The 27,576-nt window shown below is 35.7% G+C and overlaps 1 protein-coding gene across 9 annotated transcripts in view; it reads right to left on the bottom strand.

Moving 5' to 3' along the window:
• The window catches only part of DMD (dystrophin), a 2,185,421-nt gene that overhangs the window by 1,399,464 nt on the left and 758,381 nt on the right, over positions 1–27,576 (bottom strand). For all 9 annotated transcript variants that reach the window (XM_078064107.1, XM_078064109.1, XM_078064106.1 and 6 more), the window contains 4 exons: positions 26,519–26,620; positions 26,282–26,389; positions 17,968–18,147; positions 6,485–6,660 (listed from right to left, as the gene is read on the bottom strand). In XM_078064107.1, coding sequence (XP_077920233.1) covers positions 6,485–6,660; positions 17,968–18,147; positions 26,282–26,389; positions 26,519–26,620 — 566 coding nt within the window. The remainder of the gene's footprint in view (positions 1–6,484; positions 6,661–17,967; positions 18,148–26,281; positions 26,390–26,518; positions 26,621–27,576) is intronic.

The following is a 27,576-nucleotide window of genomic DNA, read 5'->3' as shown; positions in this document are numbered from 1 at the left end:
TCCCAAGTGATGCCGCTGTGCCATGCACAGTGCTAAAAATGTTACTGCTCTAAGCGTTCTCTGGTCACTTAGTAGGCCTCTAGATTTCACATCCCTACATTCTCCAGAACATATTTATTGACTTATTCTTGACTTACATGACAAAATGATTTTAAGAATCTAAAACAGGTGGTTATCTTTTGGAATATCCGAAGATGGTACGTAAGGTTTCTATTCTTCACCAAAAACAGTTTCTAAACTGAAATTTGAGTCTATGACCAAGGTCATTTGACTCTAATACATCAAAAGAAGCAGGCCATAGCAACTGTAACACTGGAATAGAAATGAGGAGACTCAGCACTAGTCCTTATTTTGCAACTGAAAGCAAGTTATTTAACCTTCCCAGATTTCAATTAACCTGTAACTGTAGACAAGTCTACAGTCTCATCTCCTTAGATAAAAGACGCAAAGTTTCATTTTTCTGGGCCGTGCCAAGGGGCAAAAATGTTATCGCTGAGACCAATACCCTGAGTATTTTAGGATCAACTTATCATATAGAAAATAAAAAAATTTAGCATAGACATATTAATCATCTAAATAGATCCTTGAAATAAAATAAAATATTTTAGTTTATGACTTCCAGATTATAATTTGGGAATCAAAATGAAAATAAATATCTACCACAAAAATATTTTAGGCACTAGTCTTTTTTTTTTTTTTTTTTTTTTTAAAGATTTTATTTATTTATTCATGAGAGACACAGAGAGAGAGAGAGGCAGAGGGAGAAGCAGGCTCCCAAGGAGCAGGGAGCCCGATGTGGGACTCGATCCCAGGACCCTGGGATCATGACCTGAGCCGAAGGCAGACGCTTAACCATCTGAGCCACCCAGGCGCCCCGGCACTAGTCTTATAAAACTGCAGAAAGAGTCTTTTTTTCCTAGAGTCTTATCTAACACTTATCTAACTTCCCCCCAACTATGTGACATAAATTAATATCAGTCAACAGACATAAAAAGAAAGAAAACACAAAAGTGATTAAACTGAAAACTAAAATAATAATGCAGGTATGCAATTGCCTGGGCAATGTATTCTGCCATGTAGTAAGTGTGCAAAAAACAGAGAAAGCAAACTTTACACTCATTCTGCTTAGCCAAGAGAAGAGAAAGAGACTAAGTGAATTTAGGTATTTCTAAATGCCTCTATACTTCCCTTCAGGTCAAAGATACTCATTTATTAACACTATACTTGGGAAAATTATCTTTACTGAGATGGCATTTACTTAAAAAAAAAGATTCAATTTGCCATCGGTTTCACCTGGTTGATACAAAAATGTAAATGAAAGCTGTTGTGAAAGTCTCTTAAAATAACTGCTACATGATTAGGAACTAATTTCCTCAATAAATTCCAATTAACTAGTTAATAGATCTAGTTTTAACATAGTCTGAGTTCCATACTGTAATAATTACCTATATTTAAAATAATATCATTGAACTGCAGGGATAAATTACTGTTAAAAATAATTACCCTGTGACCCAAGATCATTAACACTTTTGTATATCTTAGTGTAACGAGGACAATTTATGCAGTAAATACAACGAAAGTGGAAACTGTATAATTATTAAGGAATCAACTAAACCCATCTTAGATGTTTAAAAAACTAGTGTGGTACAAAGCTGAATATTAAATCCCTTAATAGTTTTGAGTAAAAAACGGTATCCTAATGGGTAAAGATAGAATTACTAAGGATTATTAAAATGTTCATTTGCTTCTTATTAAGAACAATTCCATGAAGAACTAAATAAAATTCTGAAGTGCAAATATTAGAATATAAAATTTTAGTTATCTTAATTGATTGAACTGTATTATTCACTCTTTCAATAAATATTCATTGATTATTATATGCACGGTACTATATACAGAATCTAGGTAAAAAATAAAGGATAATAATGGGACTTCTTTGTTGTAATTGATGATGAGAAAAATTTATGTAGGTGACATTAAGGCATATAGTGAAAGACTGTAATGTAATGGTGCCTGGGTAGCTCAGTCGGTTGAGCAGCTGACTCTTGATTTTGGCTCAGGTCATGGTCTCAGAGTCCTGGGATGGAGCCCCATGTCAGGCTCCACGCTCAATGGAGGGTCAGCTTGGGGATTCTCGCTCTCGCTCTCTCTCTCTGCCCCTCCCCCACCTTGCGCACATGCTCTCTCTTTCTAAAATAAAAAAATCTTTAAAAAAATAAAGAATGTAATTTAATTTACTGGCTGAGGTGGAAAGACTCTGGGGAAGCTAGAAATAAAATTTCTGGGACAATAATATTGAATATCATAAGAAGTTATTTGTGCTTTATTTTGGGGGCAACTGGAGTTATGAAGATCTCAAGTCTGGAGGGTCAGCCTAAAAGCCCCATTTTAGGGGCATGTGGGCAGGCCAGTCAGTTACATGTCTGCCTTCAGCTAAGGTCATGATCTCAGGGTCCTGGAATCCAGCCCCATGTGCGGCTCCCTGCTCAGCGGGGAGTCTGCTTCTGCCTCTCCATTTGCCCCTCCTTCCTGGCTCACGCTCACGCACCTTCTCTCTCTCTCTCAAATAAATAAATAAAATCTTTTTTTTTTAATGCCACATTTTAGGGGCTCCTGGGTCAGTTAAGTGGCTGCCTTCGGCTCAGGTCATGATCCCAGGGTCCTGGGATCGAGCCCGGTGTCGGGCTCCCTGCTCAGCGAGAGTCTGCTTCTCCCTCCCTCTGCCTGCCTCTCTGCCTACTTGTGCTCTCTATCTCTCTGTCAAATAAATAAAATCTTTAAAAAATAAAAATAAAATGCCACATTTTAGATATATTAATTTGAGATGGATTAATCAGAAAGGGGCCAAGGCTCAGCACATGGAAGTATATGGCTTAGGTTATGGAGTTTCAGTTAGAATGATCAGGAGGGAAATGACCGAAATGGTCATGTGCCCAATAATATACTGCAATAGTAATACATAAGGGGCAAGGTAAGAGAGCAGAGATGGACAGAAATAGAGAAGTCAAGTGGTAAATTCTGTTTTGAAGAGGAAGTTGAGAAGGCAATTTTTTGTTATATTCTTTGAGATGATGTTTTTATCAATGGAATCTTTTTTCACCAATGGCACATGATCACCGTTTCCACCCCCGGCGCCGCTGCCACCTCTACCACCATCACCACCTGGACCACCGTCTCCACCACCACCTCTGCCATGTCTATCACCTCCGCCGTGCCTACCACGAATCCTGCCATGTCCACCATAACCAAACGACAAGAATAACAGCCATCGAATTTCCTGAATTCCTCTTACCTTACAGGCACTATAGCAAACGCTTCCTACTTAAGCCTCACAGTTATTATTTTATAAAGTGAGGATAGTGAATTTAAGGTACAGGTATTAGGCAGTTTGCCTGCGATCATAAGCCAATAGTTAAAACAGGCAGGTTTCAAACTTGAGCATTTCTGATTCCAAAGTGCATGCTTTCTTCAATATTTGCTACTCCTTCAGATGCACAGACAACAAATTATAATAAGTAAAATACCTGTACAGTGTATGAGTAACTAGGTGTGGTTAAATGGAGGCAACAGCTGTTTGCATTTGATTTAAAAAAAAACAAAAACAAAACTGAAGCGCTGACTAGATGCACAAGTAGAAGAACATAGTTTTAAAGAAATAAACATGAAATTTAAGGGAGCGAGTCAGATATAGAGCTATAAGTACGATCTGGGAGTCATTTACTTAAAGCCAGACTCGAATCAATGTAAGGAAGCAATTCAAATAAAGAAATGGAAAGAGGCAAAAAACATGAATTTATGAGATACTACCATGATTAGGCAAAAGGTCCTAGAACTTTCTGTTAGAAAACAAGTCTGTGGTAGGGATGGAACCAGTAGTGTGTCAGAGAAGCTGAAAAAGGAGATCATTTTTAAAAGATGAGCATTTAATGGATTGTCAAGACTACAGTCTTGACAGTTAAAATCTAGGAGTTCTCACATGATCAAGAGATGGAAACTAGCTACTGTGAAGCTTACAGTCATATTTGTATGATGCCTCTTGAACCATTACAACATTTTAACCAGATTCCATCCTCTAGACAATTATCACTTACTGAACTGAATTGTCCTAAATGTTCACTTGTGTGTGTTCTTTGTTCAGTACAAATTTATCGATCTAGAGTCTTATACAAAGCATCCGTATTATTGTACTATCCAAATCTGGACATATTTGAGAGTGAAAGTTGGTGTTATATATAATTATGATGTCACAAAAGACATAACCTGGGATGGATTCAGGGAAACCAAAATATAAGATCACCTTAGTCATATATCTACTGAAGAAACATTTTAGTACCCCAACTAGGTTCTGTGGTACGTTACCTCAGTTGAAATCCTGGCTCAGGCACTCTGTAGCTGTGTATAATAGTGATAATAGCTATACTTATCCTGTAGGATAATTGGGAAGAATAAACACGCTAAGCAAATAAAGCATTTAATCTAGCACTGAGCACATAACAAAACCATCAATAAGTGTTAGTTTTTGTTTAAGTAATATATCCTTTATGTTCTCAATTGGTCATCTCATTTCAGGCACTTACAAAAACTGCTGACAACATATGATGCAAACAGAATTTAAGAGACAAAATATTTCACCACTAGCCACACTTTCCTGAAAACAAAAAGTAATCAAAACACATTTTTCTTAACCAAATACATTATCCAAACAAGCCAAGAATATGCTTGGCAGGAGCCAAGGGAGAGACTGACATGAATCAACCTGCTCTGCTAATTTCTGTATTAGGAGAATCTTGAACATATTAGGTGGGTAAGACAACTAGGTTTCCATACTGCTCTCCTTGGAAAATTGTTGGAGAGCTGTTGGGTTGTTGCAAAGGATCCATAAATCCATATCTCCACTAAGCATTGTCTGCAGACATATACTTAACATGATGTGAAATTAACATCCATGGTATTGGGTTAATAAAGAGCAGATTCATTAAGAGCTTTACAGATTTATTTTTGCCATTATGTTTTCTCTCCGTCAATGTTAAAATTTCAACTACTACCATGTGCAGAGTCCTTGAAAGTTGTTGCCCCAAATAGAACGTTAATTCTTAAAGATTCAGAGAACCATATGACTAGAATCAGGAGCCCTTCTTCTATGAGGGGCCAGATAGTAAATATTTTAAGGCTTTGTGGACCATACAGTCTCTGTGACAACTACCCAACCCTGCCTTTGCAATGTGAAAGCAACCACAGATGACATATAAATAAATGACTATGGCTATGTTTCGATGAAACCTTCTTTATGGACACTGTCATCTGAATTTCATGTAATTTTCACATGTCAGGAAATATTCTTCTTCTTTTGATTATTTTCCACCATTTAAATGTGTAAAAATAATTCTCAGCTTGTGAGCCATACAAAAACTGGCAGCAAGGTGGATTTAGTCTGCTGGCTTTAGTTTGTTAACCACTGGACAAGAGGATTCACTCAGCCACGTAGATGCAACCAGGGAGAAAAGCCTAGCAGTTGACTGTATAATTACGAAAGCAGGTTATAAATCACAGATTAAAAGAGAAGTATTGAAAGTCCCAAATAATATACTTGAGTAACTTCTCTAGGTGGTTTTTTTTCCCTTTGCCTAGAACATCTGATGTGCTATTTTTAGGTATGTGTTCTTCTTCTCATACTTCTATACTCTTGTATACATAAATTCTAATGTCAAGTGTTCCATGCCTTCCTAAACATATGCTGCTTAGAAACATAAGGCAGATTTTAATGTTCTTTCTTAATGTTAGAATGATAATAATTGCAATGAAAAAAATTGTACCTTTTTATGACTTTCATGCTAGTTTTGCATTTATGAAATTTTATTCTCATCATTTTAATATAGCCACTGATGTACATAATACCTAACTTATCTATAATGTCTAGTTGAAAATATCCACAAAAAGATGAGTTAAAAATTCTAACACCTTCAAGATAAGACTTTAAAAATATCAAAGAACAGGAAATCTATTGTGTAATTACTCCTGATTTAGGATGTGCAGATTGAGACATTATGTTCTCATAAACTAGCAGAATGGATCTCGTCTATTATAGGTGTACTTCTTCTTCATGAAAGTGTACTTTCTATTACTGGGAAAAAAAGACATTTAATGCAAAGGGAGGCACTGAACAAGTAGGCTCTTTGTAAGAGAAAAAAAAAAAAGAAACTTTCAGGATAAAATGAGTCCATGGCAGTTCATCACACGTGGTTTCTTCTTTTAATCCAGAAAACAATATTTCCACTGAGCATTCAGTTTTGGTTGGGATGGTGATTCCTTGGGCAAATTTTAAAATTTATTTCACAATTTTCTAACTTAACGGACATGTCAGGTACCTGAGGCTTCTGGAAATATTGTTTAAGTAAAAACACTGCGATCCAAACAGCTATAAATGTTTTCCTGCTTAACAATTACTTTTTGCTTGAGGATAAAGCCATGAATAAGAGCCTCTCACCTTTTCCTAATTTCCGAATCCACAATAATCTGCCTCTTCTTTTGGGGAGGTGGCGGTGGCAGTTCCTCTTGGGCATGCTTTACCAGAATTTGTTCCCTCGTGGTCACCATAGTTACCGTTTCCATTACAGTTGTCTGTGTTAGTGATGGCTGAGTGGTGGTGACAGCCTGTGAAATCTGGGAGAAGTATTGAAACAGAGGTCACACACTGTTTGAAAGACTTCAGTAAAGCCTACTTGGAGTGGTGAAGGAAAATAATGAGAAACTGTTCCTGCTTGTTGGTAAATTGACCTTCAGATCAAAATAGCACCATATTGAACCCAAATCAAATTGTTTTATCTGACTTAAGTTATGTTGACTTAAATCACAAAGGAAAGTCATCTCAAAACCGGAAGTAAACTTAGTGTCTCTTCAATTTATTGGTCAAACTATGGAAAATAAAGGGGGGGGGAGGCAAAGGAACAAAACCTAAGTTTTGTCAGAGTATCACTCTGACAGTTAATTAAACATGCTGTTTTAAGTGTTTACCACGTTAATGTAAATTTTACTAAGGTATCCCAGCACCAATTTCATCGCCTTGACCAACTACAGATGTTTATTAGTGTGTTGAATGCATCTTTGGTTATCATATATAGTAATTAGTTATAGTCCATAAATTTTTAAATAAAATCTTTTGAACTTTACAGTAAGTGACTTTTTAATCAAATAAGTACAATGTCCTTTAAAATTACAATAAAAGGTTAACATAAAGTGCCTATTAGTCCAGTACATTTAACCTGAATGTTATTCAAAAGCTAAAAAGCACACCACCCTTGTTTAACTAATGAATATGTTAAAATATTTGAGTCTCCAAAGTTAGCATTAAAGATACTTCCTGGTTTAGAATCACGCTTTGTGTTCACACTTTTAGAAATTATCTTTTAAGCACAGATCATCACTCCTTGGAATAATATGGTGTGTGACCCAAATCCTGAGAAGCCATCACCTCAGTAAATGGGCATTACCAGATTAGCTATATAATGGCGAGATACTTTTCCTTCCTTCCTCAACCACCAACTCTCTGTCTCACAGCCCTCCTGTTATTAGAACTGAATAGTTACCGGTTGAGATGTTAATCATTATTACCCTTTTAGTAATCTAAATCATTTGGAAGACCTATTTACAAAGAGACCAAAACAGGCCTGCATTAGATCCACTTATAGTTACTTGATATGCACAGAGCCAGGGATCCGATTGAGGTCAAGATTACTTTGACTGACTTTCCTGAATTTGCCAAGAAATAATGGAAAGGGTTTGGGATAACCTCCGTGCCTCACACATGACTGATTCCTTCAATGGGAGGAAATCAGAGAAGCCTCAGGATCTTCTTATTGCAGCTTCCGAAGAAGCAATTGACAGTGGAGTAATGAAATCTTTTGTCATGATGTCTTGTGTAAAAATTGCTTTTGACAAGGGTAAAAGTGCTACCCTTACACATGTCAAGGCCTTAGAGACTTCTATTTTGGTAGCCTAAATAGTTTTTTTTAAAGGACATTAAGAGGTACTGAGTTTCTGCCTATGTCAAGACAAGTTTTATCTTCTTTAAGATCTCCATATATTCATTATTTAGAATCCATCATTGAGCCTCAAACAATAATTATATAGTCTGTTGACAAGTTATACCAAAATGAAGGCAGAAAGTAACACAGCTGTTAAAAAAAATGCTTAAAATATAACCTCAATCCTACCTGTCTTTAACCCAAAATGATCATTACATGATGAAACTAAGTTTACCCTTAATCTAAAAAAAAGTCATTTTTAAGGAGGATTCCAAGAGCATTTAATTTTTTCAGAGTAATATTTTTTAACCATGAGCAAGTTTTTTTGCATACAATGATGGCTTGAAGAGAATATAGTTCAGGGGGAAATTTTCTAATTTTGTATGTGGAGGCACCAGAATGCAGAAATTCTGAAAATGCAAACATATTGTTTACAGTTGTATCTAATGTTATGAAACATTTGTGCTACTGGATATTTGGCTGTGAAGTTAATTCCTGTAGTATTCTATTTTCTCATTGATATTTCTGAAATTGGGTAGATGGGCCCACCGAGAGTAAGGTATAGAGAAATGGCAACATCATATACTACAAAAAGGCCTTTAGAAATATAGAAAACCTTCTAAGAAAAACCAATCATTTTTAATAAAATAATAGTAAGACATAAATCTGTAATTGTTCTACACTATAATCATTACTGTACTATAATTGAAAATACTCTTTTGTTTCCTTTGGGATGGAATAATGAAAAAAAAAAACAACAACAACTGTGCATTGACCCTGTAACCATAGGATATAATTTGTTATATATAACAAACTAATAATTACTTTCAAAACCTACTCCATATAATCAGAATAAAAACCAAATGGTCATGTACTAAATTTCCCCATGGCTTTTAGTTATTGACTGTAAACACTTAATTATGTGTTAGAATCATTAGAAATATAGACAAGGAGGGATTATGGAGGTCATTTAGTATAGCTTTCCACTTACTGTAGGATTTACTACTCCCAGAAGCAGATAACTCCTTCTGGAATATGGCAGCCAATCTTCCCATTGGCAAAGTTTTTACACCTAGTAGAAGCCTCCCTTAGTATGGCTTGGTTCATTTAAAGTTTGTTTTGAATCCTGAACCAACACAGAGTAAATTGAGTATTGTTTCTATCCGACAGTCTTAAAGATCTGAAGATTGATAATCATGACTCTGATAAATCTTATTTCCAAGTTTTAAAATATCAGGTATTTGCTAGAGTTAGATTTATTCTGATTTTGGTGCTCCAAAACCTAGGTTTCCTGACTTTGGACATCATATTTAATTAAAGCAATCTAAATTTGTATGAGTTACTCAGCAGCTGAATCATGTTTTAATTAAATTCCAGCCTGTATTCTATATGTATCACTATAGAATATTCAGAAATGAATAAAACAGAATCTTGATTTTTAGGGAACTTACAGTATAGTAGTGAAGGTGACAAACACACACATAATTGTGAGGCAAGGTGAGTGCTGCATGAAAAATACAAGTATGCAAAATGATTACCTGCACTGAACATATAGTAATCAAGGCAGTTTCTTTTCAAATGTTACAAAAATAAATTTCCCTCAGCCAGGATGCTCACATTTAAATGTATCTAATGCTACAGGCTGCATATAACACTTACCCTTGTCCACAGGATAAGGTATAATGGAAAAATGTTGGAAACAACTTAATGTCCGCAGGTACTGGCTTAAATAAATTATAGTACATGCATGTGACAAAGTTACTGTACATGTTTCAAATATTTTCAATGCCACTGGAAAATGTTTACATTATAGTACTGAGTAAACAACACAAATGGTGGTTATGTTTTGGCAGAGAAAGCACAGATAATTTCTACTATGGACTAAATATTTCTGTATTCTTTCTATTTTCCAACTTTCTACAACAAAACATTTTCTGGAAAAGGTTGCGTTTTCAGGCAGCGAAAACTTTCAGAATTTTTCTGTTCAAATTGTTGTTTTTAGGTCAGTCATACCTATGTATCGTTAGAACTAGGGAAATATGTCATCCAAATACATTAAAATAACTGAACATTAGGACAGCTCAAAATCTGCTAAGAATGACTTAATGCCACCATTAAGACGTTTAATGGAGCAGCGTCAAAATTAGAATATAACATAGTTTGAGTGATATTCAACAAACTTTGAGTCTACCTAACTAAACCCGCATTCAGTCGCCTTCCCCATTGTTACTTATACAAGTATAATTAACATACAGTGTTATATCAGTTTCAGATGTACAATAGAATGATTCAAGAATTCTATACATCTCTCATTGCTCAGCAATACAAATGCACTCTTAACTCCCTTTACTTACTTCACCCATCCCCCACCCACTTCCATTTTAATTATCAGTATATTGGAAATAACTTTCAAGCGTCCTCATGAAAATAAAATACATTTGTTTTTAAATACTATTCCCTTGATCTGTCAGTTAATCATCCAGTAAAAATGGAAAAGAGTTCCTTTAGACTTCTTACAGTGATTAAGAGTGGGAGTCTTTGAGTCAGGCTCCACAATTCTCAAACCCCAGGTCCAGAGTTCACATACGGTAGCATTTAGGGTAGGTTCATTTGTCTCTCAGAACTTTGATTTCATTTCTTCATAGGTAAAATGGGAATGATAATGCACCTCCCACAAAGGTGTTGCAAACAGGGCTGGCTTCATGACTCTGCAGCTTATGTAGCCCCCCAAGTCCCCTCCCTCAAAGAACCCCATGCTTGGTTTCATGCTCTGCTGTCACACTCTTGACATCCTTAATAATATTTGAACAACAAGCCCTGCATTTTCATTTTGTACTGGGCCCCACAAATTATGCAGCCAAGCCTTAGTTTCAAGAATTAAATTATGTAATGTCTGAACACAAAAAAACGCTTTCTCGATATATATCAGTAAGAACCACTATCTGCTCTAAATGTTTGTAGAAAATTAAAAAATTTTTTCTCTACTGAACCTTCTTACTCATAAGGTTACCTATGTTAGTTTCCAAAAGTTAAATTTTTCCATTGTGGGAAAAATTGGAAGAGCATCTGCACACTCACTTGATAGTTCTAGGGTATACATCTTCTTGTATAATAAGGTTATATAATTTTAGTAGTTCCGGAGAAATCAAACTACTCTCAAACAATAAAATTCTTTCTTGCCATCTTCTCTTCCATTTGTTTAAAAACTCACATTTCGAAAAGGAAATATATGCGCATTCAAGCCCATTTAAAGAATATAAAAAGGCATACGATGAAAGGAAACATTTCAACCACTGTCTCCGGTTTCACAGGGGTAACTAGTTGTCTTTATCCCCAGCTCTTACATTTTAAATTAACTTTGGGGGTGCTGGTTCTTTTTCTTTTATTTTGGCTATATTCTTAACTGCATCTTTTATTTTTCCAATTAATTATTTAAATATTCTTGCCTTTAAATTTCTTTGGGGTTACAGATTTCTACTTATTGCAATGTGAGATATTCTACTATTTGAACATTTAAAGAAATTTACTAAAAGAGATTCAAGCTATGAAGAATCAGTTATCTACTTTAGCTTATCATTTTCATTATTATGAAAATACTAATTAAGAATACCTACCAATTACAAAGCACTTTGCATGTCCCAGGCACTATGCTAAGTGCTTTGCATTCATTATCTTACTTAAAATACTTAGAATAGTACATGCAATCCAGGCTTATTAAGTGGTAGCTGCCATTACCTCATGGACCCAAGAGTAAATACTATTATTATTCCCATTTTATAGATGAGAGGTAAAATTTCGAGGCAGATACAACTTGTAAGTGGCAGAGCAAAAATGTAAACCCAAGTCTCAATGTTCCTTTATCCCACTCTTAGTAGGTACGGTCACCTGATGCTATACCTGTTCAGATTTCTGAATGGTTATTTTCCTTTAAGCGGAGGGTGAGTTTATATATACACACATGCATATATGAAGTCAGAAGAAGATTGAAAAAAAAAAAGAAAATGCACACAATGGCATATGACCATCTTTTAATGCCCTTCAGCTCCTGATAAACTCCAATTAAATTTGGGAAAAATCAATCAAATTAAATACACCTGAATTTTTTAAACAATCTAATCAGGTTGACAACTGTGGATGAGGGTTTTTTGCTGTCATTTTTATACACATAACTTTAGAGAGATCAACTGACTTTTAATGGGTATGGAAGAATTGTGGTTTTACAGTTTAAAATATACTGCATAATCATAGCAACAGCTTTAGCTGATAATTGGTAGCCAGGCTTAAAACCATCTCCCCAGGCACGGTAGCACAAGGCTCAAATATCTGATGGTATAAGGATTTACAACTCTAAGCAACAGAAAGAATTTATACACTGAACTTTATGAGAAACCTGGGGCAAAAGATCAAGTGCTCACAAAGGAAGGTGGATGATTAATCAAAAGGCTATAAAATACTCTATCCCATGACCAAGGCAGAGGAATTACCATAGCTAAGCGGAGCATACAAGGAGTGCTGAAGTTCATGAGAGTGGCTTGATAACTAAATTTCATTATTAAATTACTGTCTGGTTTTGATACTGATCATAAGGCAATATAACTTCTTGAAAAGATAACAACATTGGAATCATGAACACGCTTAGGGTCCATATTCAAAAGATATCAAAAAAGAAGTAATTCTCCTATTTGAAATAAAATATTATATAACAATTAAGAAGGTTTATTCTATAAAACTATCTGTTCAATTTCATGTATTTTGTCACTCACTTCATATTATCTTTTGTACAAATTGCCAGAAAGAAGAGAGTCATGTTGGATTTAGGATTCATACTAAACACAGATTTTGAGAGACTGTGAATTAACTGCATCTGCAAAAACTCAAGAAGCAATGACATTTATTTTTTTCTGATCCACCTGACCTTCCTCTACACACCGTCTGACATGAAGTAATGAAACAGAGTCTTTAACTAGGGATGCAGATGATCAAGTGTACATTGAGGGGGAAATGCATATTTTTCTTTATGTGTTATTTTATTTATTTTCAGTAGAGAACAGATGTATCATATAGATGTTGAGTATTTTATCTTCAGAGTATTTTAAAATACAGGGTATTTGTGATGAGTTAAATGTACTCATTTCAGAAGTCAGTCTTATTTTTACGAAGAGATTTTTATTTTCATTATCATCTTCCAGCTGACTCTGAGATTGATATAGCAGAGATAGTTGGAATCGCTTCACCAATTACTTCAGAGTTTTATATAAAATTTTAAGCAAAGAGAAACATATCACAGGCATTGAGAACTGGAAGGACACTATGGAGATCTTCCTAGCCCAGACTTTCCATTTTATAAATAAGCAATGAGAGTGTCCAATAATTAACTCAGCTCTTGTCTCTTAAATTTTCAGTGCCTACAGCATTTTATGTTGTTGTAGATAATGAATTATAAAATAAAAACTATTACATTGATATACAAGGCCCATTCTCAAACATCTACTTTAGTTGGAGGCAGGAAAAGGATACAGTTAATTTACTTGGAAATTTTCTAATAAAACCTTTAACCTAAGCTATTAACTAAAAGATGTTCTAAAATTCAAGATGGTTAGTCCATGAATTTAGATAGTTCTTTTTTTAATTTAATGTAATTTTATTATGTTATGTTAGTCACCATACAATACATCATCAGTTTTTGATAAGTGATAGTCCTTGAATAAGACAGAAACCTAAAATAAATCAAGGGATTTTATTTTAATTCTAGGTTTTATAAAACCCATTTTTTTAAATTGACATCAGGCTGATTAGGCTTGGAGAACTTTCAGTAACCAAGGAAAAGGGTTTTCAACAGAAAGGCTTTAGAGTATTTTTAATTAAAATCATTGGCAGGGGTGCCTGGGTGGCTCAGTTAAGCGTCTGACTCTTGGTTTCGGCTCAGGTCATGATCTCAGGGTCCTGGGATTGAGCCCCACATTGGACTCCATGCTCAGCAGGGAGTCTGCTTAAAACATTGCTTGAAAGGCAAATAAAGAAATATTCATCTTAATACCTTTGCATCTCTGTATTTGCATTTCTGGTATTACTAAAAATCCTGGCTTATTATCTTCAACCATGTTTTACACTACAACCATGTCTGGCAAGAGTTTAAAAACTCTCAGCAGGACATCAATGATATAGAATAGATAAATACATACATAATGATCACTTTCTCTCTTTCAGCATCTGTGACTATAGGTAGAGAAATATACAACATAAACATGTACTCTCATGTTCAAGGAGAGGAGGATTCTGGGCACATTAATTTTAGCTTTAAGATATCTGGGCTTATAGTTCAGAACATTGCAAAAATGGTCAAGAGAAACATAGCAAAATATTCAGGAAATGGAAATGACATGTATAAACTTACATGTGCCACAAAATGCCCCTTACTCCTGGCAAAGAAAATAATTTACTAAACAATGACAAAACTACAGAACTTCTGAGTTCATCTAGATAGATACATTTTTACATTTAAACACCTAATGCCAAGTTTAATATAAAATACCATAATAAATTATAAAGCACATGAATATTATACCCTTTCCACAGTATATATGGTTTCAGTTAAATGGGGGAAAAGATTGTTTCAAATTGCTAAAATTATGTGTAACTTCAAAGTATTACCTATAATTAATTTCTGACTATCCTATTTCCTAAGTATAATCAAGATAAAACTACATAAAATTACAAGCATTTAGAAAAAAAAACTGTAAATTTCAACAAGCATATTTATAAAAGATTTAGAGGACACAGAGGGTCATTTGAGTTTTTTAAATAAGTCAATCCAGAGTATGTTTGATTTGTTTTCTTTTCTCAACTTAAGCACCCACATAGCAAGGGTTATTATTCTTCCTAACTTTTGGAAACAAAGTATTTCTATTTTCTTACTCTGCCTTCTCATCAACTTAAGCATCCTCAGCTTGTGTCCAGGTATTATTCAAGCCAACCTTGACTTTGAAATGCAAGAGAACAGCCTCACAGCTGATTTTTTCCATATTTTGATCTCTTGCCATGCTACTGTTTCAAAAGGTCAAAATCCCTCAAAGGTTTGACCTGAATAGCAGTCAAAAATTCAGGCACACAATGTTCCTTATAAGAGCACAATCGGATGCCTTGTCATCTCGGTCATAATTCCTATATCCTACTGGATTTTAACCATTACCAGATTTTGCTCATTCTTTAAACCAATCACTTAAAAGAATTTTTAGGAGATTGCAGTATTGTATCATTAATGGGACAGATTCTCACATTCCCCCCGCCCCGCCCCCGCAAACATACCGGAAAGTGTGCATACAAGAGAGCTTTGTTCTTCAAAGTCAGAACCTTGCCCTCAATATTCTTGAGCTTTTTCCCATGTAATTTTGATTAAGTTCAATTTTACATTTAAGAAAGAAAATCTAGGGCTTTTTTTAGTTATAAGATACTATTTCATGGTTCTCTCTATCTCCTTTTCATTACTCTGTCCTCGGGTAGCTTTGTTTTTATCTTTCTAAGAGTCCCAACCCACCCCAGCAATGTTTTAGATTGGGCCTATGATAGTTCCTTTTGGGGAAAGAAAAAAAAAAAAAAAAAACAATGAACAAAACCTGAAATATGAACTGTAGAAAAGCTGAAGCTTAGTATTCTAAAAAGCAACTTGCCTAATATAAGTCTACTTACCTGCTTCTAATCTGGTATAGTAGTGCATAAATGTGTGAAAATAAAAATTTTAAAAATGATACTGAACTACAAAAGCCCTCCAGACTCACTAAACAGTATGCTCTGTATATCAAGAGCACCAGAGTTCTTTTTTTCCCCAAAATGCTTTCATGTCTATGACTTTATTTTATCTTCATCACATCCCAGTGGGCAAATACAGTGGATACATGTTGTACTGTATGTTGGACATCATTTTATAAGGAACTATATGAACCAGAGCTAGTAGTGCTTTATTACAGGTTTTGAAAAGTTCAAAAATAGGAAGGTGAGTAAGTGCCCTGGGTGGTAGTCTTATAATTTTAGACCATTAAAAATAAAGTTTCTAAGTTGTTGTTGTTGTTGTTGTTGTTGTTGTTTTTACCAACTAGAATAACAAATCAGTAACGTTTTGATGATATATACAACGCTCCTTAGAAAGTAGGCTCATTCCAAGAAAGCGAGTATATTTAAATACAGCATTGATAGGAAGGTCTCTATTTTCCCCATTTTAGGCAGCACTGTGGAAAAACCCACAATGTGGGGATGGACACATATGCCACTGTCTTGTTAATTCAATGTTTTTTAAAAATATGTTCTGTAGACTCTATCAAAGGCTGCAAGCAGATTACTGGTTTACTGAATGAGATTCTCTGAGCATGAGATCCAGAACCAAGCATTTTAATCAGTTTCCCAGGTGATTATTATGCAGATACAAGTTTGAAAACCACTGTATATAATGCAAGTGAACAAAAGCATGACCTACTGGTAACAGTTACATCTCCATAAATATACCCTTTTAAAGGGATGCATTTCTAAATAATTTTCTTTGTAAGGCAATGCCAATCCTTCTGAACATGGTTAAGTGACCATTTTACAGCAGCAATAATCTATGGAACCAATGGGTACATATTGGAATGATATCACTGATGGTTTGAAAAGTATCAAATTTTCTAATGCCTCACAGTTTATTACATAAATGCCAGTGTTAAGACAAAGTAACCATGGCCAGATCATATACAACAAGATGAATCATGATGTGGTTTTAAAATCACTATTAGATCAAGCAACTGATAAAAATATATTCAGTGGAAAACAAACAATTTTTATTTATGTCCAATGACTGCATAGGAAATAATTACAATTTATATTCCTTCAAATTTAAAATTTTAAGTATGAATTTAATTTCAGAAGGGAGGTTGAAGTGTGATTGAAAATCATATATGTTGCTTGATCCTGTTTTCTTAAATTATATTTCTGGATGCAATACTTTAAACTTCATTGCATCTTTCAACAAACATTTCCTAAGTGCTACTTATCAGATGTCAAGTGTCAAGAAGACAAATTCCCTGCATTGTCTCATAACAAAGGAGATAACTGCCTAAAGCTACTGAATGTGGTCACTGCTTTAATAGAGATGTACGCATGGTGCATTGAGCCATGAATTGCGACTAATTAGTAAAGGTTAGCTTCTGTAATGGAAAATAATATGGCAGAATATGTTAAATACTATTATATATAATGTTAGTATTTTGAACGATGAGCCATGATTCCACCATCTAATAATATCAGATAATAAGTTTCTACTTTAAAACTACCCCATTTTCTTTAAATTACCAAAACTTTTAAAATGCTTAACATAAAACCACATGATGACACCTCAAATGGAACACAGATGCTTGCCTAATCCACAGTCTATGTGTTTGTGTTATGAATCAACTGTCTGTGGCAGAAAGAACATCCAATGATTAGATCCTTACTTGAAGTAATAGAATGAGGTCTTCCATGAAATCAAAGGACCTGAGCCCTAACCGTGCTCCTATCATTAACTTCATTTGGACAATTCATTTCTCCTCCCTATGTTTCATTTTTCTCATATATAAAATGTAGAGACCAACGAATAGCCCTCCAGTTTCTAGAAATCTAGGATTTGGGCTTAGGTTGTGAGACATAGTCCCCAAGAACTTGGTCCAGTTGCTCTAAGTCACTCCCATCCTCATTCCCACTGAACTGGAAGGGGCTGCACTCTAAGACAGTAACTAGTTCAGTCAGTTAGCACTCACTCCTTCACCTCTCCCACATTCCCCAATATCAAGACAACCAAGAGACCCATGCTTTTATTCAACTGAATACTTGACAAGGACTAGTCCAGTGATATATTTTGTAGGGTTATAACACTGCTCTCTTAATGAAAATTTCAAAAATCTAAAGGATGACTTATTACAGGGTAATTAGTATCACTAACCTGTGCTGAACTTTTTTCAAGTTTTTGGACTAAATTATCCCAGCGCTGGGCAAAGTTGTCCAGCCATGCTTCCATCTTTTGGGCTACCAATGTGTTTTTCAGTGTTGAAAGAAGATCTTGGTTGAGTGAGCAGAGTTTGTCCATAGTTTGCTTCTTCTTTTCTAGATCTGTTTTTAAGGCCTGTTAAAACAGGAAAGAAGATGTAATAAGCCTAGGTTACATTTTCTAAAACACTATAGTTCATATTGCTTTTGCATGTATTTTCTCATTTGTATAGATAAGATTGTAATCGTGCCTGCAAAGGATCAAGAGCCCATAAAAATATAAGTAGAAAATTGTAATCCAAATAATCTTCCCAAGAAGCTTGAAGAAAAAAAACAAATAAAAAGTCAGATGTAGCATAAAAACCTAGTAGAGAAACTTAAGAGCTATTTAAAAATATTTAAGGGACTTCCAAGTAAAAAAGTAGTGTTGCTCAAAGGGCAGTTTACTGACTTTTAAATTTTTTTAGCATCTGTTATTCAATTAACATTTGGCTATCTGAGTAATTATCTTCTAAAGCTAATTTTAAAGCCCATTAAGTAATAGAACTAAGTAATTGAGTGTGACACAAATCCTTTGGAATCACTTTGCATGTTTTCTAAATACATATGTGTTTTATGGAGTAATTTTTATAACATTCATATTTTCAAAGTTCCTGTGAGTTATGAGGAGTCACACATGCCCTCTGGTTGCAGAATGAATAAACAAAGTGGCTTGTATGAAATCAGTAGATCAGGACAGCTTATTCTTTCATTTTATCCATTAAGGTTACTCTGCACTTTGGAAAATCCAATTTCCAGCTCCCAAATAATAGTCCCTGACTTAACTTGTAGACACAGAATAAGAAGAAAGAAAGAAAATTATTTTACAGTCCCTTTGCAATCCCCTCTTTCCGGCAATAGCAAGTACAATAAACATAAACTAAACAGTGAGACCTGTCTTTCCAAAACAATTGTGAATTCAAGAACAACTGATATTACACATGGCAAAAAAATTATCATGAAACAGATGTACTGATTGCTTATGAACTGAAGTGTCATACACACAAAGAAATCAAAGGATACTTTATGTAGCTCATTTGGGCATGCCAACTGCACTGATAGCTCTGAGCTGCAGAAGGCTCTGGTGTCTCCTTCAATTAGCTCACCCTTTAATCAGAATCTGCTTTACCTGGTGTACTTTAAATTGGATTCTTAGTGCATGCTGTTTTTAAGATATAAAAGCTAGTTGTGAAGTTCTTTCCTATTTTTCCTCAGCAATTAAGGTTTTTTTTTTCCACTATTTTTTCTCAGTTTGAAAGAATGCAATAAATCAAAATATGAGTTAAGATTTCTAAGGAGAATTCATACCAAAATAAACTTTCAATGTGGGAACTTAGTAATACATTGGTTTTGTATATTGATTTTGTTTGTTTAATTCACAGACTGCCCTCCATCAAATTTAAATGCGCACTTGGACTAATAGTAAAACAATAGTTCAGCTCCCTGGCTAGAGCTGGGACCCAAATTTAAATTTGTAGATTCCTCCAATCCCTTCATGACATCTCATTTTTCTTTTCTTCTTTTAACTTTTGGCATCCGTTTGTTTCATTGCAAGCCATCTCAAGTTTTTTTTGGAAGAAGTTATGATAGAATGAAAGACATTTTAAATACATTTAAAAATATAAAGATGTATATACAATCCTCTTTGGCTTACTTTCTCAGGGTTTAAGAAGCTACTTTAAATAGCTCTATGTGTAAGGCTCAGAGGTGCACCATTGTTTAAGCTAAATGGGTAATGATTTGGAAACATTTTAGAACAAGGATCTGAGAGTTATGTTTGAAGAAGAGGAAAAAATCTGCGTTGGAAATTTATGGGTAACTTCATGTTACCTGAACAGTTTTTCTTAGATGATCTATAAAACTAATTGGATACCCGAAGGGATTTAGTGGCAAATGAAACTAAGACACCTGTGTTAAAATTAAGCCAAATGAAGAAGCACTTGGTGAGCATCACAAAAATAAAGGGGAAAGTCAAATCACCACTAAAGAATACCACTAGGGAAAATGGACTCAAGGTAAAGTAATAACATTATTATAATGACATTGTAGAAGTATTGAATCTGTATATTTTTACCTAAATCTATATGACAAGAACACTGTACCAATGCTTCTAGCTAGTAAATTTTAGATCTGCCTTTTCTAAAATGGTGATGGCAGGTGAGTGGTTCAGTTTGTTTCCTCTTGTTAGGGGAATGTTTCCTCTCATTGTCTCTCTCTCTCTCTCTCTCTCTCTCTCTCTCTTCATGATCTCCCTCTACCCAAAGGACTCTTCTACCACAGCTAATAGAAGGAGAGGACAGGAAATCCATGAAAGCATTGAATCATAGTAATGAATTACCTTCTCCCATCTATCCTTGACTATCAATACTTCTATGCTTGGATTTTATGTATGCATAATAAATGACTATGATTTGTTATTTATTATTAGGGTATAAAATAGATGTCTTTCTGCATATCAAAAACTGATCACAGGTCTTGGAGTGCCAGAGAACCAGAGAGCTCTGGAAAACTCAGGAAGCTCTAGAAAACTTACACATGGCAGAGGACAGCCAGGATTTTAAAAGAAGAAATGTATTTTTATTTTTCAAAGAAGCCAAACACCTGGACTTACCTCCAAGATAGGCAGGAAGATACAGTCAATAAACTAGACCAGGCTAGTAGTAAGGAGAGACAGGAAGCAAAGAAGCCGCTCAAGAAGACAGAACAGACATGATCTATCTGGTCAACGTTAGAAGTGCAAAATGAACGTCTCCTTACAAAAGGCCCAGGAATTCCTTGAGGGAACATCAGAGTCACATGGAAGCCTTGCTAAAATACAGATTTCTGGGCCCTACTGCCAGTCTGTATGAATTAGCAGGTCTGGGCTGAGACCTAAGAATTTGCATTTCTAACAAGTTCCCAGCTGTTGTTAGATCCAGGTGTCCCAGGACCTAACAAGATCCCAGTATGGGGATCACAGTTTGAGAACCATTGATTCTACTTGCATGAATTCTTTGAGGCTGGTGACAGGAGGTGAGGCAAAGTAATCAAGTCCCGGTAGAATGGAACTATCAATAGGGACTTGCTGAGCTACCACGTGTCCCACAGCCACAGCTGAGTCTGTCCTCAACTCCCTAGTACCCCTGGATCCCCTGCACACCATCGGCTCATGGATCACCAGGCTTCCCAGAGCTGCCCTTCCCCGCAAAACACCACCAGTCCTCACAGGAGCGGCACACTTCCTTTCAAATTTGGGCCTTCCCAGGCTAGCCTACTTGATTCTACCAGCCTTGGAATTCACCGCATAAGGGTCACTGTTTCTTCTCTCTTTTCCTTTTTATCGTTTATAGCAAATAAAAAGTCAGTTTTGACCACACAAAAATAAAAAAATAATAGGTCTACACGGTTTGGATAAAAGCACAGATCTAGAGGAAATTAAATACTTGACTCCTCAGTTCCCACCTCAAAGGAAAAGGAGGAGATCCTATGGGCTATTGGTGATGATATTTCAAAACAAATTACACTGATTATAAATAAAAGAGTTTGAGCACACTGTAACTATACCTAGGTATGTAGTAGGAACTGGTGGCAGATGGTACCTGTTTTGGGTCTCAGATTGTGACATATTTTAATGAACATTAAATTCTTATTCACTGCCTGAGTCAGCAGGGGAATTTTACCTCAAATTCTAGACCAGCTGTCAGGTTTTGTTAATTGGCTAAAACTATCAAACGGTAAGACTTATACAAAACATATTTTCACTTTGTTCACAAGCAAGGTGACATAATTTGAATTTTAATCATATTGGAAAATTATTGAGACTTTGCTAAAAGAGTATTTTCATGGTCCTGAGGCTAGTAAAGTCTTTTATTCACTAAAATGTCAACATAGTAGCACATGATCGCTCCAAATGACAGTTCTCGATTGCAGTTCTTTTGTTGTCAAGGAATCAAATGATATGAGGAGTTTTGAAATAGCTTAACAGGGCTGGGCCTGAGTCTGGATGTCTTGGTGCTCAGTTTGACTCTGCTACTAATATTCTATGATACCTTATGCATGCCACGTGTTTTATCCTGGGCCTCAATTTCTTCTGAAATAAGCTGTCTCATTCCTCCTCTTCCTACCCAGTGCTACTTAGTTCACTTCTACTAACTGGTCTCCTTCATACCAATGAATATTCCACAAATGCGACTATGATTGTTATCAAATTCTCAGTGGCTCCCCAACAACTGCAGAACAAAATTACAAATATATCACGGACGTTTTTGCATTCTTTTGATACAAATAGAGATGACTTTTCTGAAATCTGTCTTTAGTGGTCAGATCACTCCAGAAAGCATATATAAATATTTTTTTTGAGGAATGAATTCTTTTCCATAACAAGCTAGCTTGTAATAAGAAGTAATACATTAGTGAATCTATTTTAAATTAAAAACCTAAGATTAGTAACTATGGAGCAAAAAAATGTATGATACAAATAAATATTTGGTAAAACAGTACCAATTTAACTGGAGAAGTTTATTTAAGATTAGCTTTAAATAAATGATTTGATTATATTATATAATGTCAATATAGATATAGATTCATTTAGGTAAAATTATAAAACATTACTTATAACAGACCTTTGTTTTAAATTAGAGTTAACATCAAGTTAGTATTTAATAGAATTACTCTACCAAAAAAACAAGAAGAAATACTGACTACGGAATATTTTATTTGAAAAACTAAACTCTTGGGGCACCTGGGTGGCTCAGTCAGTTGACCGTCCGACTCTTGGTTTCGGCTCAGGTCATGACCTCAGGGTCCTGGGATCGAGCCCCACATAGGGCTCTGCGCTCAGCTGGGAGTCTGCCTAAGATTCTCTCTCTTCTTCTCTCTCTGCCCCTCCCCCTGTTCATTCTCTCTCTCTCAAATAAATAAAATCTTAAAAAAAAAGAAAAACTAAGTTCTTAATCTTACACTGCCTTCTCCTTTACAGCAAAATAATAAAGTTCACAGTGGAAGATAAGCTTTAGAAATCTTTTCTAATCCTGTAAGTTTCAACTCAAACTGAAATGTCTTATTGAAGCCCTCCCTGATGTCCTTTTACTGCCAAAGTTCCCTCATTTCTCAAAACACACAGGTACTTATAATTAATGCCATTTGGGTTGCTTTAATGTTTTTTCTAGTTTTCCAAATGAAGGCATGAGCCCCTTATGTGAGGATAATCATCTCTTATACTTCTCTTATATTTCTCAAAGAATTTAATTTAGACTATTACTTTTTTAAATTTAATTTAATTTTATTATGTTATGTTAGTCACCATACAGTACATCATTAGTTTTTGATGTAGACTATTACTTTAGGACTACATATTGTTTACAGCCTTCTAGGACATTCTTAGTGTTACTTTTTTATTTTAACTGAAATCTTCTTCCAGGTTTGCTGTGTTTTTTCAAAAGTACAATTTTCGTTTTGAAAAACACAGTTGCAAATCTGTCTATATCTTATGGAATTAATGTTCGTATTCTTCCAAAATTCATGAAATGAGGGCTTAAGCACCCACTGTGGTATTATCAGGAGAAATGGCTTTGGGGAGGTAATTAGGGTTAGATGAGAAGATGAGAGTAGAGCAGCATGATCGGATTAGTGCCCTTAGAAGAAGAGGAAGAGACACCCGATCCTCCTCTATCTCTGCTATGTGAGGATACAGCTAGAAGGTGCTGTCTAGAAGCCAGGAAAAGGACCCTCACCAAGAACCAAACCAGTTGGCACCTTGATGTCATACTTCCGAGCTTCCAGAAGTGTGAGAAATAAATGTCTGTTGTTTAAGCCATCCAGTCTGTGATATTTTGTTATAGAAGTCTGAGATGACTAACACAGGAATTGGTACCAAGCAGTGGGGTCCTGTGGTAACAAACATCTAAAAATGTATATACAGCTTTGAAACTGAGTAACGGGTAGAGGCTGAGAGAGTACTGAGGTGCATGGTAGAAAAAGCTGAGACTACCATGAAGGGACTCCTAAAGGCAATTCTGGTGAGGGCTCTGGCAGAAAAGAGGAGATCTGGAAAGTGTCCATGTTTTTAGAGAGTACATAAATTAAAATGGGCAAAAATATTGGTATAAATATGGATGGCAGAGGTCATTCTGATGAACGCTTAGACGCAAATGAGGAAGCTATCATTGGAAATGGGGGGAAAGGATGATCCTAGTTATAAAGTGGCAGAGAACTTGGCTGAATTGTGTTGATGTTCAGCATTTTGTGGAAGGCGGGACTTGTGAGCGATGGAACTGGATATTTCGCTGCGGTGATATCTAAGCAAAGTGTTGAAGGAGTGGCACGATTTCTCTTGCTTACGGTAAAATGCAAGAAGAGAGAAATGAATTGAAGAATAATCATTTGGCATAAAGGCACTAGAATTTAAAGATTTGGAAAATTCTCAGCCTATCCATATTGCAAAAAAAAAAAGAGAGAGAGAGAGAAAATATGTTCAGAAGAGAACACTAAGTGTATGGTTGACTGACCATTTGATAAGATTAGTGTGGGTGGGAACCAGAGACCCAGTCAGCCATCTCAACAGAAGGCAGGACGAGAGATGGAATTATACCAACAGAAACACTGCCAGCTGGGACTAAAGGAAACAGAGAAAACCAGACAGAATGAAGGCGGGCTGCCCAAGAGGTGCAACTGCTCAAGAAGAGGGAAGAATGATGTAGGTGATTCAGAGATCCTAAGAGCTACCACTCCCACCACAGGCCCAGATGGCGGGGCTAGCTCTTCCTGGGTTTCAAAGGGTAGGGCTACATCTCCAGTTCATGGGGCAGGATGCCCCCACCCAGTAGTACCTCAGGAGCGGGGCCACTGCCGAGAATCCTGTGGGTAGGGCTGCTGCAGAGGCCACATGGGTGGTCCCCCATGGAACTGAAGAGGCGGGGCCACCTTGTGGAGCTCTGGAGGTGATCCTGTTACTCCAGTGGTCCTGGAGGGCAGTGTATCAGTCCAAAGAGGATTATTCTTGAGGCTTAAGATCTAATGGAATTCTTTGCTGTGTTTTAGACCTTTATGGGACCTGTCACCCCTTCCTTCTTTCCTATTTCTCTTATTTAAGACTTCCAGGGCTCATGGGATAGAATGAATGTATTTTGCTTGTGAGAAAGACATGAACTGGGTGGGGGGGGCGGTCCATGGGTGTAATGTTATAGACTGGATGCTTGTGTCCCCACAAAATTCATATGTTGAACCCTACCTCCATATACACACACAAAATGTGATAGTATCAGGAGGTGGGGCCTTTGGGAGGTTATTAGGTTTAGATGAGATCATGAGAGTGGAGACTCCATATTGGGGTTCATGCCCTTATAAGAGGAGGAAATGTGTGAGGGTTGCTCAAAAGGTACAGACTTTCAGTGATAAAGTAAATAAGTACAGGGAATGTACTGCAGTTAATAATAATATACTGGGGGCACCTGGGTGGCTCACATGATTAAGCGTCTGCCTTCGGCTCAGATCCCGGGGTCCTGGGATCGAGTCCCGCATCGGGCTCCCTATTCCTTGGGGAGCCTGCTTCTCCCTCTGTCTCTCTCTCTTTCTGTCTTTTTCTGTCTCTCAGGAATAAATAAATAAAATCTTTAAAAAAAATAATAACATACTGGGTATTGGAAAGTTGTTAAGAGAATAGATCTTAAAAGTTCTCATCACAAGAAAAAAGAAGCATTGTAACTATGTGAGGTGATGGATGGTAACTAATTGTGGCAATCATTTTGTAATATATACAAACACTGAATCATTATGCTGTACTCCTGAAACTAATATAAAATGTGACATGCCCATTATATCTCAATTTTTAAAATTAATTTTTTTAAAAAATGGGAAGAAGACACAAAGTTTCCTCCTCTCTTTCTACCATGGGAGCACAAAGTAAAAAGGTACAGTCTGCAAATCAGGAAAGGGGTCCTCACCAAAAACTAAATCTGCTGGCATGGCTGCCATTCCCAGCCTCCACAAGTGTGAGAAATACATGTCTGTTGTTTAAGTCACCCAGTCTGTGGTATTTTGTTATAGCAGCCCAAGCTGTCTAAGATAATAGAGCTGTCCCTATTTTAATTAAGAAAGTTTACAATATGCTATAATTGCATAGACTATGATTTAAGCACAAACAATGAACATTTGGTTTAAGATTGGGAAGAATAAAAAGACCAAATAATGGGGTTAATGTAAACTACTGGGTTTGAAAAAAAAAAAAAAACTTTTGAAAGCTAAAAAATACATACAGCCAGTTTCTGAAGACTTGATAACACTTCACTTTGATCCTTAAAACCAGTTGTGTGAATCTTGTTCACTGCATCTTCTTTTTCTGAAAGCCATGCACTAAAAAGGCACTGAAAGAAATCAAACAATTCCGAAAAAAGAAAATAAATAATTACTGAAGTAGATCATTGTATGTTTTCCTTTACCCATTTACCATCTCACCATGTCTTTCACCAATGCAATTTCCCCACATGACTCACCTGTTCGTCAGTAAAACGCTGCCATTTTAGGAGGACGTCTTGCAAAAGAACCCAGCGATCTTCGGTCCACCTACAGATGTTTGCCCATCGATCTCCCAGTACCTGTGGAACAGAAAACCCATCACCACATCAGCAAACAAATAATTGTTAATGAATTTCATTTAAAATTGCATGAATGATTTGTGAAAGCATCTAATTTCAAGTCTCCTAGGTATACTAGGAGTTATAAAGGACACCCTTCCTGCTTTTGCTTATAATTACATAAGCACTATGCCTTTCAATTTGTCTTTAGATTACTTCACTCACTCTTGCAACTGACACCGAAAAGTAAAGATACTAACAAGAAGTCTGAGACAGTTACCATACCACCATTTGAAATGTCTCCACGGCAAATGTAAGAGAGCAAAGACATAGATACAGAATTAAAGAGGATTTTGCATTGATGATATGCAAAATGGGTATCTTTCTTAGGTTTGAAAACACATCCTATAGAATAAAAGTCTGCCTACTAAGTAGAATACCTAAAGACTCTTCTTTGAAGCAATCCCGTGCAATTAGAATTGCTTAATGCCCCGATTGTAGAAGAAAATTGTTAGTGATTTAAATTACATCCACATGTAGACTTTAAAAATTATCTAGATTATTCTTACAAAGTATTTAAATTCACTCTCTCTCTCTCTCTCTAAACTACTCTAGTGAAAAAATTGTAATATTCCCTGAGTAGTAATTGCCCTATCTCTAGCATGTTACTAATACTGAGGTGCACACACTATTTTTTTTTAATGTGTAACATAAACCAATTATCAACAGTATGTATGTATATATGTATGTATGTAAGTATGTATTTACAGGATGCTGGAGAAAAACATCTTTATTCAAGATACTACCAAAATTCTGGCAAACATTTCAAAAACAGATTGGCAAACATAGTGCTTTCCTTTTCAACTGGCAGCACTTTGAAAAGACAATATGATAAGACATCACAACTTGAATCAACATTAGTTCAAAATCCTTATATTTTTGAATTTTTGACCACATAACTTATGTTTTCATGTGAT

The sequence above is a fragment of the Halichoerus grypus genome, chromosome X (assembly GCF_964656455.1).
Source record: "Halichoerus grypus chromosome X, mHalGry1.hap1.1, whole genome shotgun sequence".
NCBI classification, from domain to species: domain Eukaryota; kingdom Metazoa; phylum Chordata; class Mammalia; order Carnivora; family Phocidae; genus Halichoerus; species Halichoerus grypus.
This window is presented reverse-complemented; position numbering and strand designations above follow the sequence as displayed.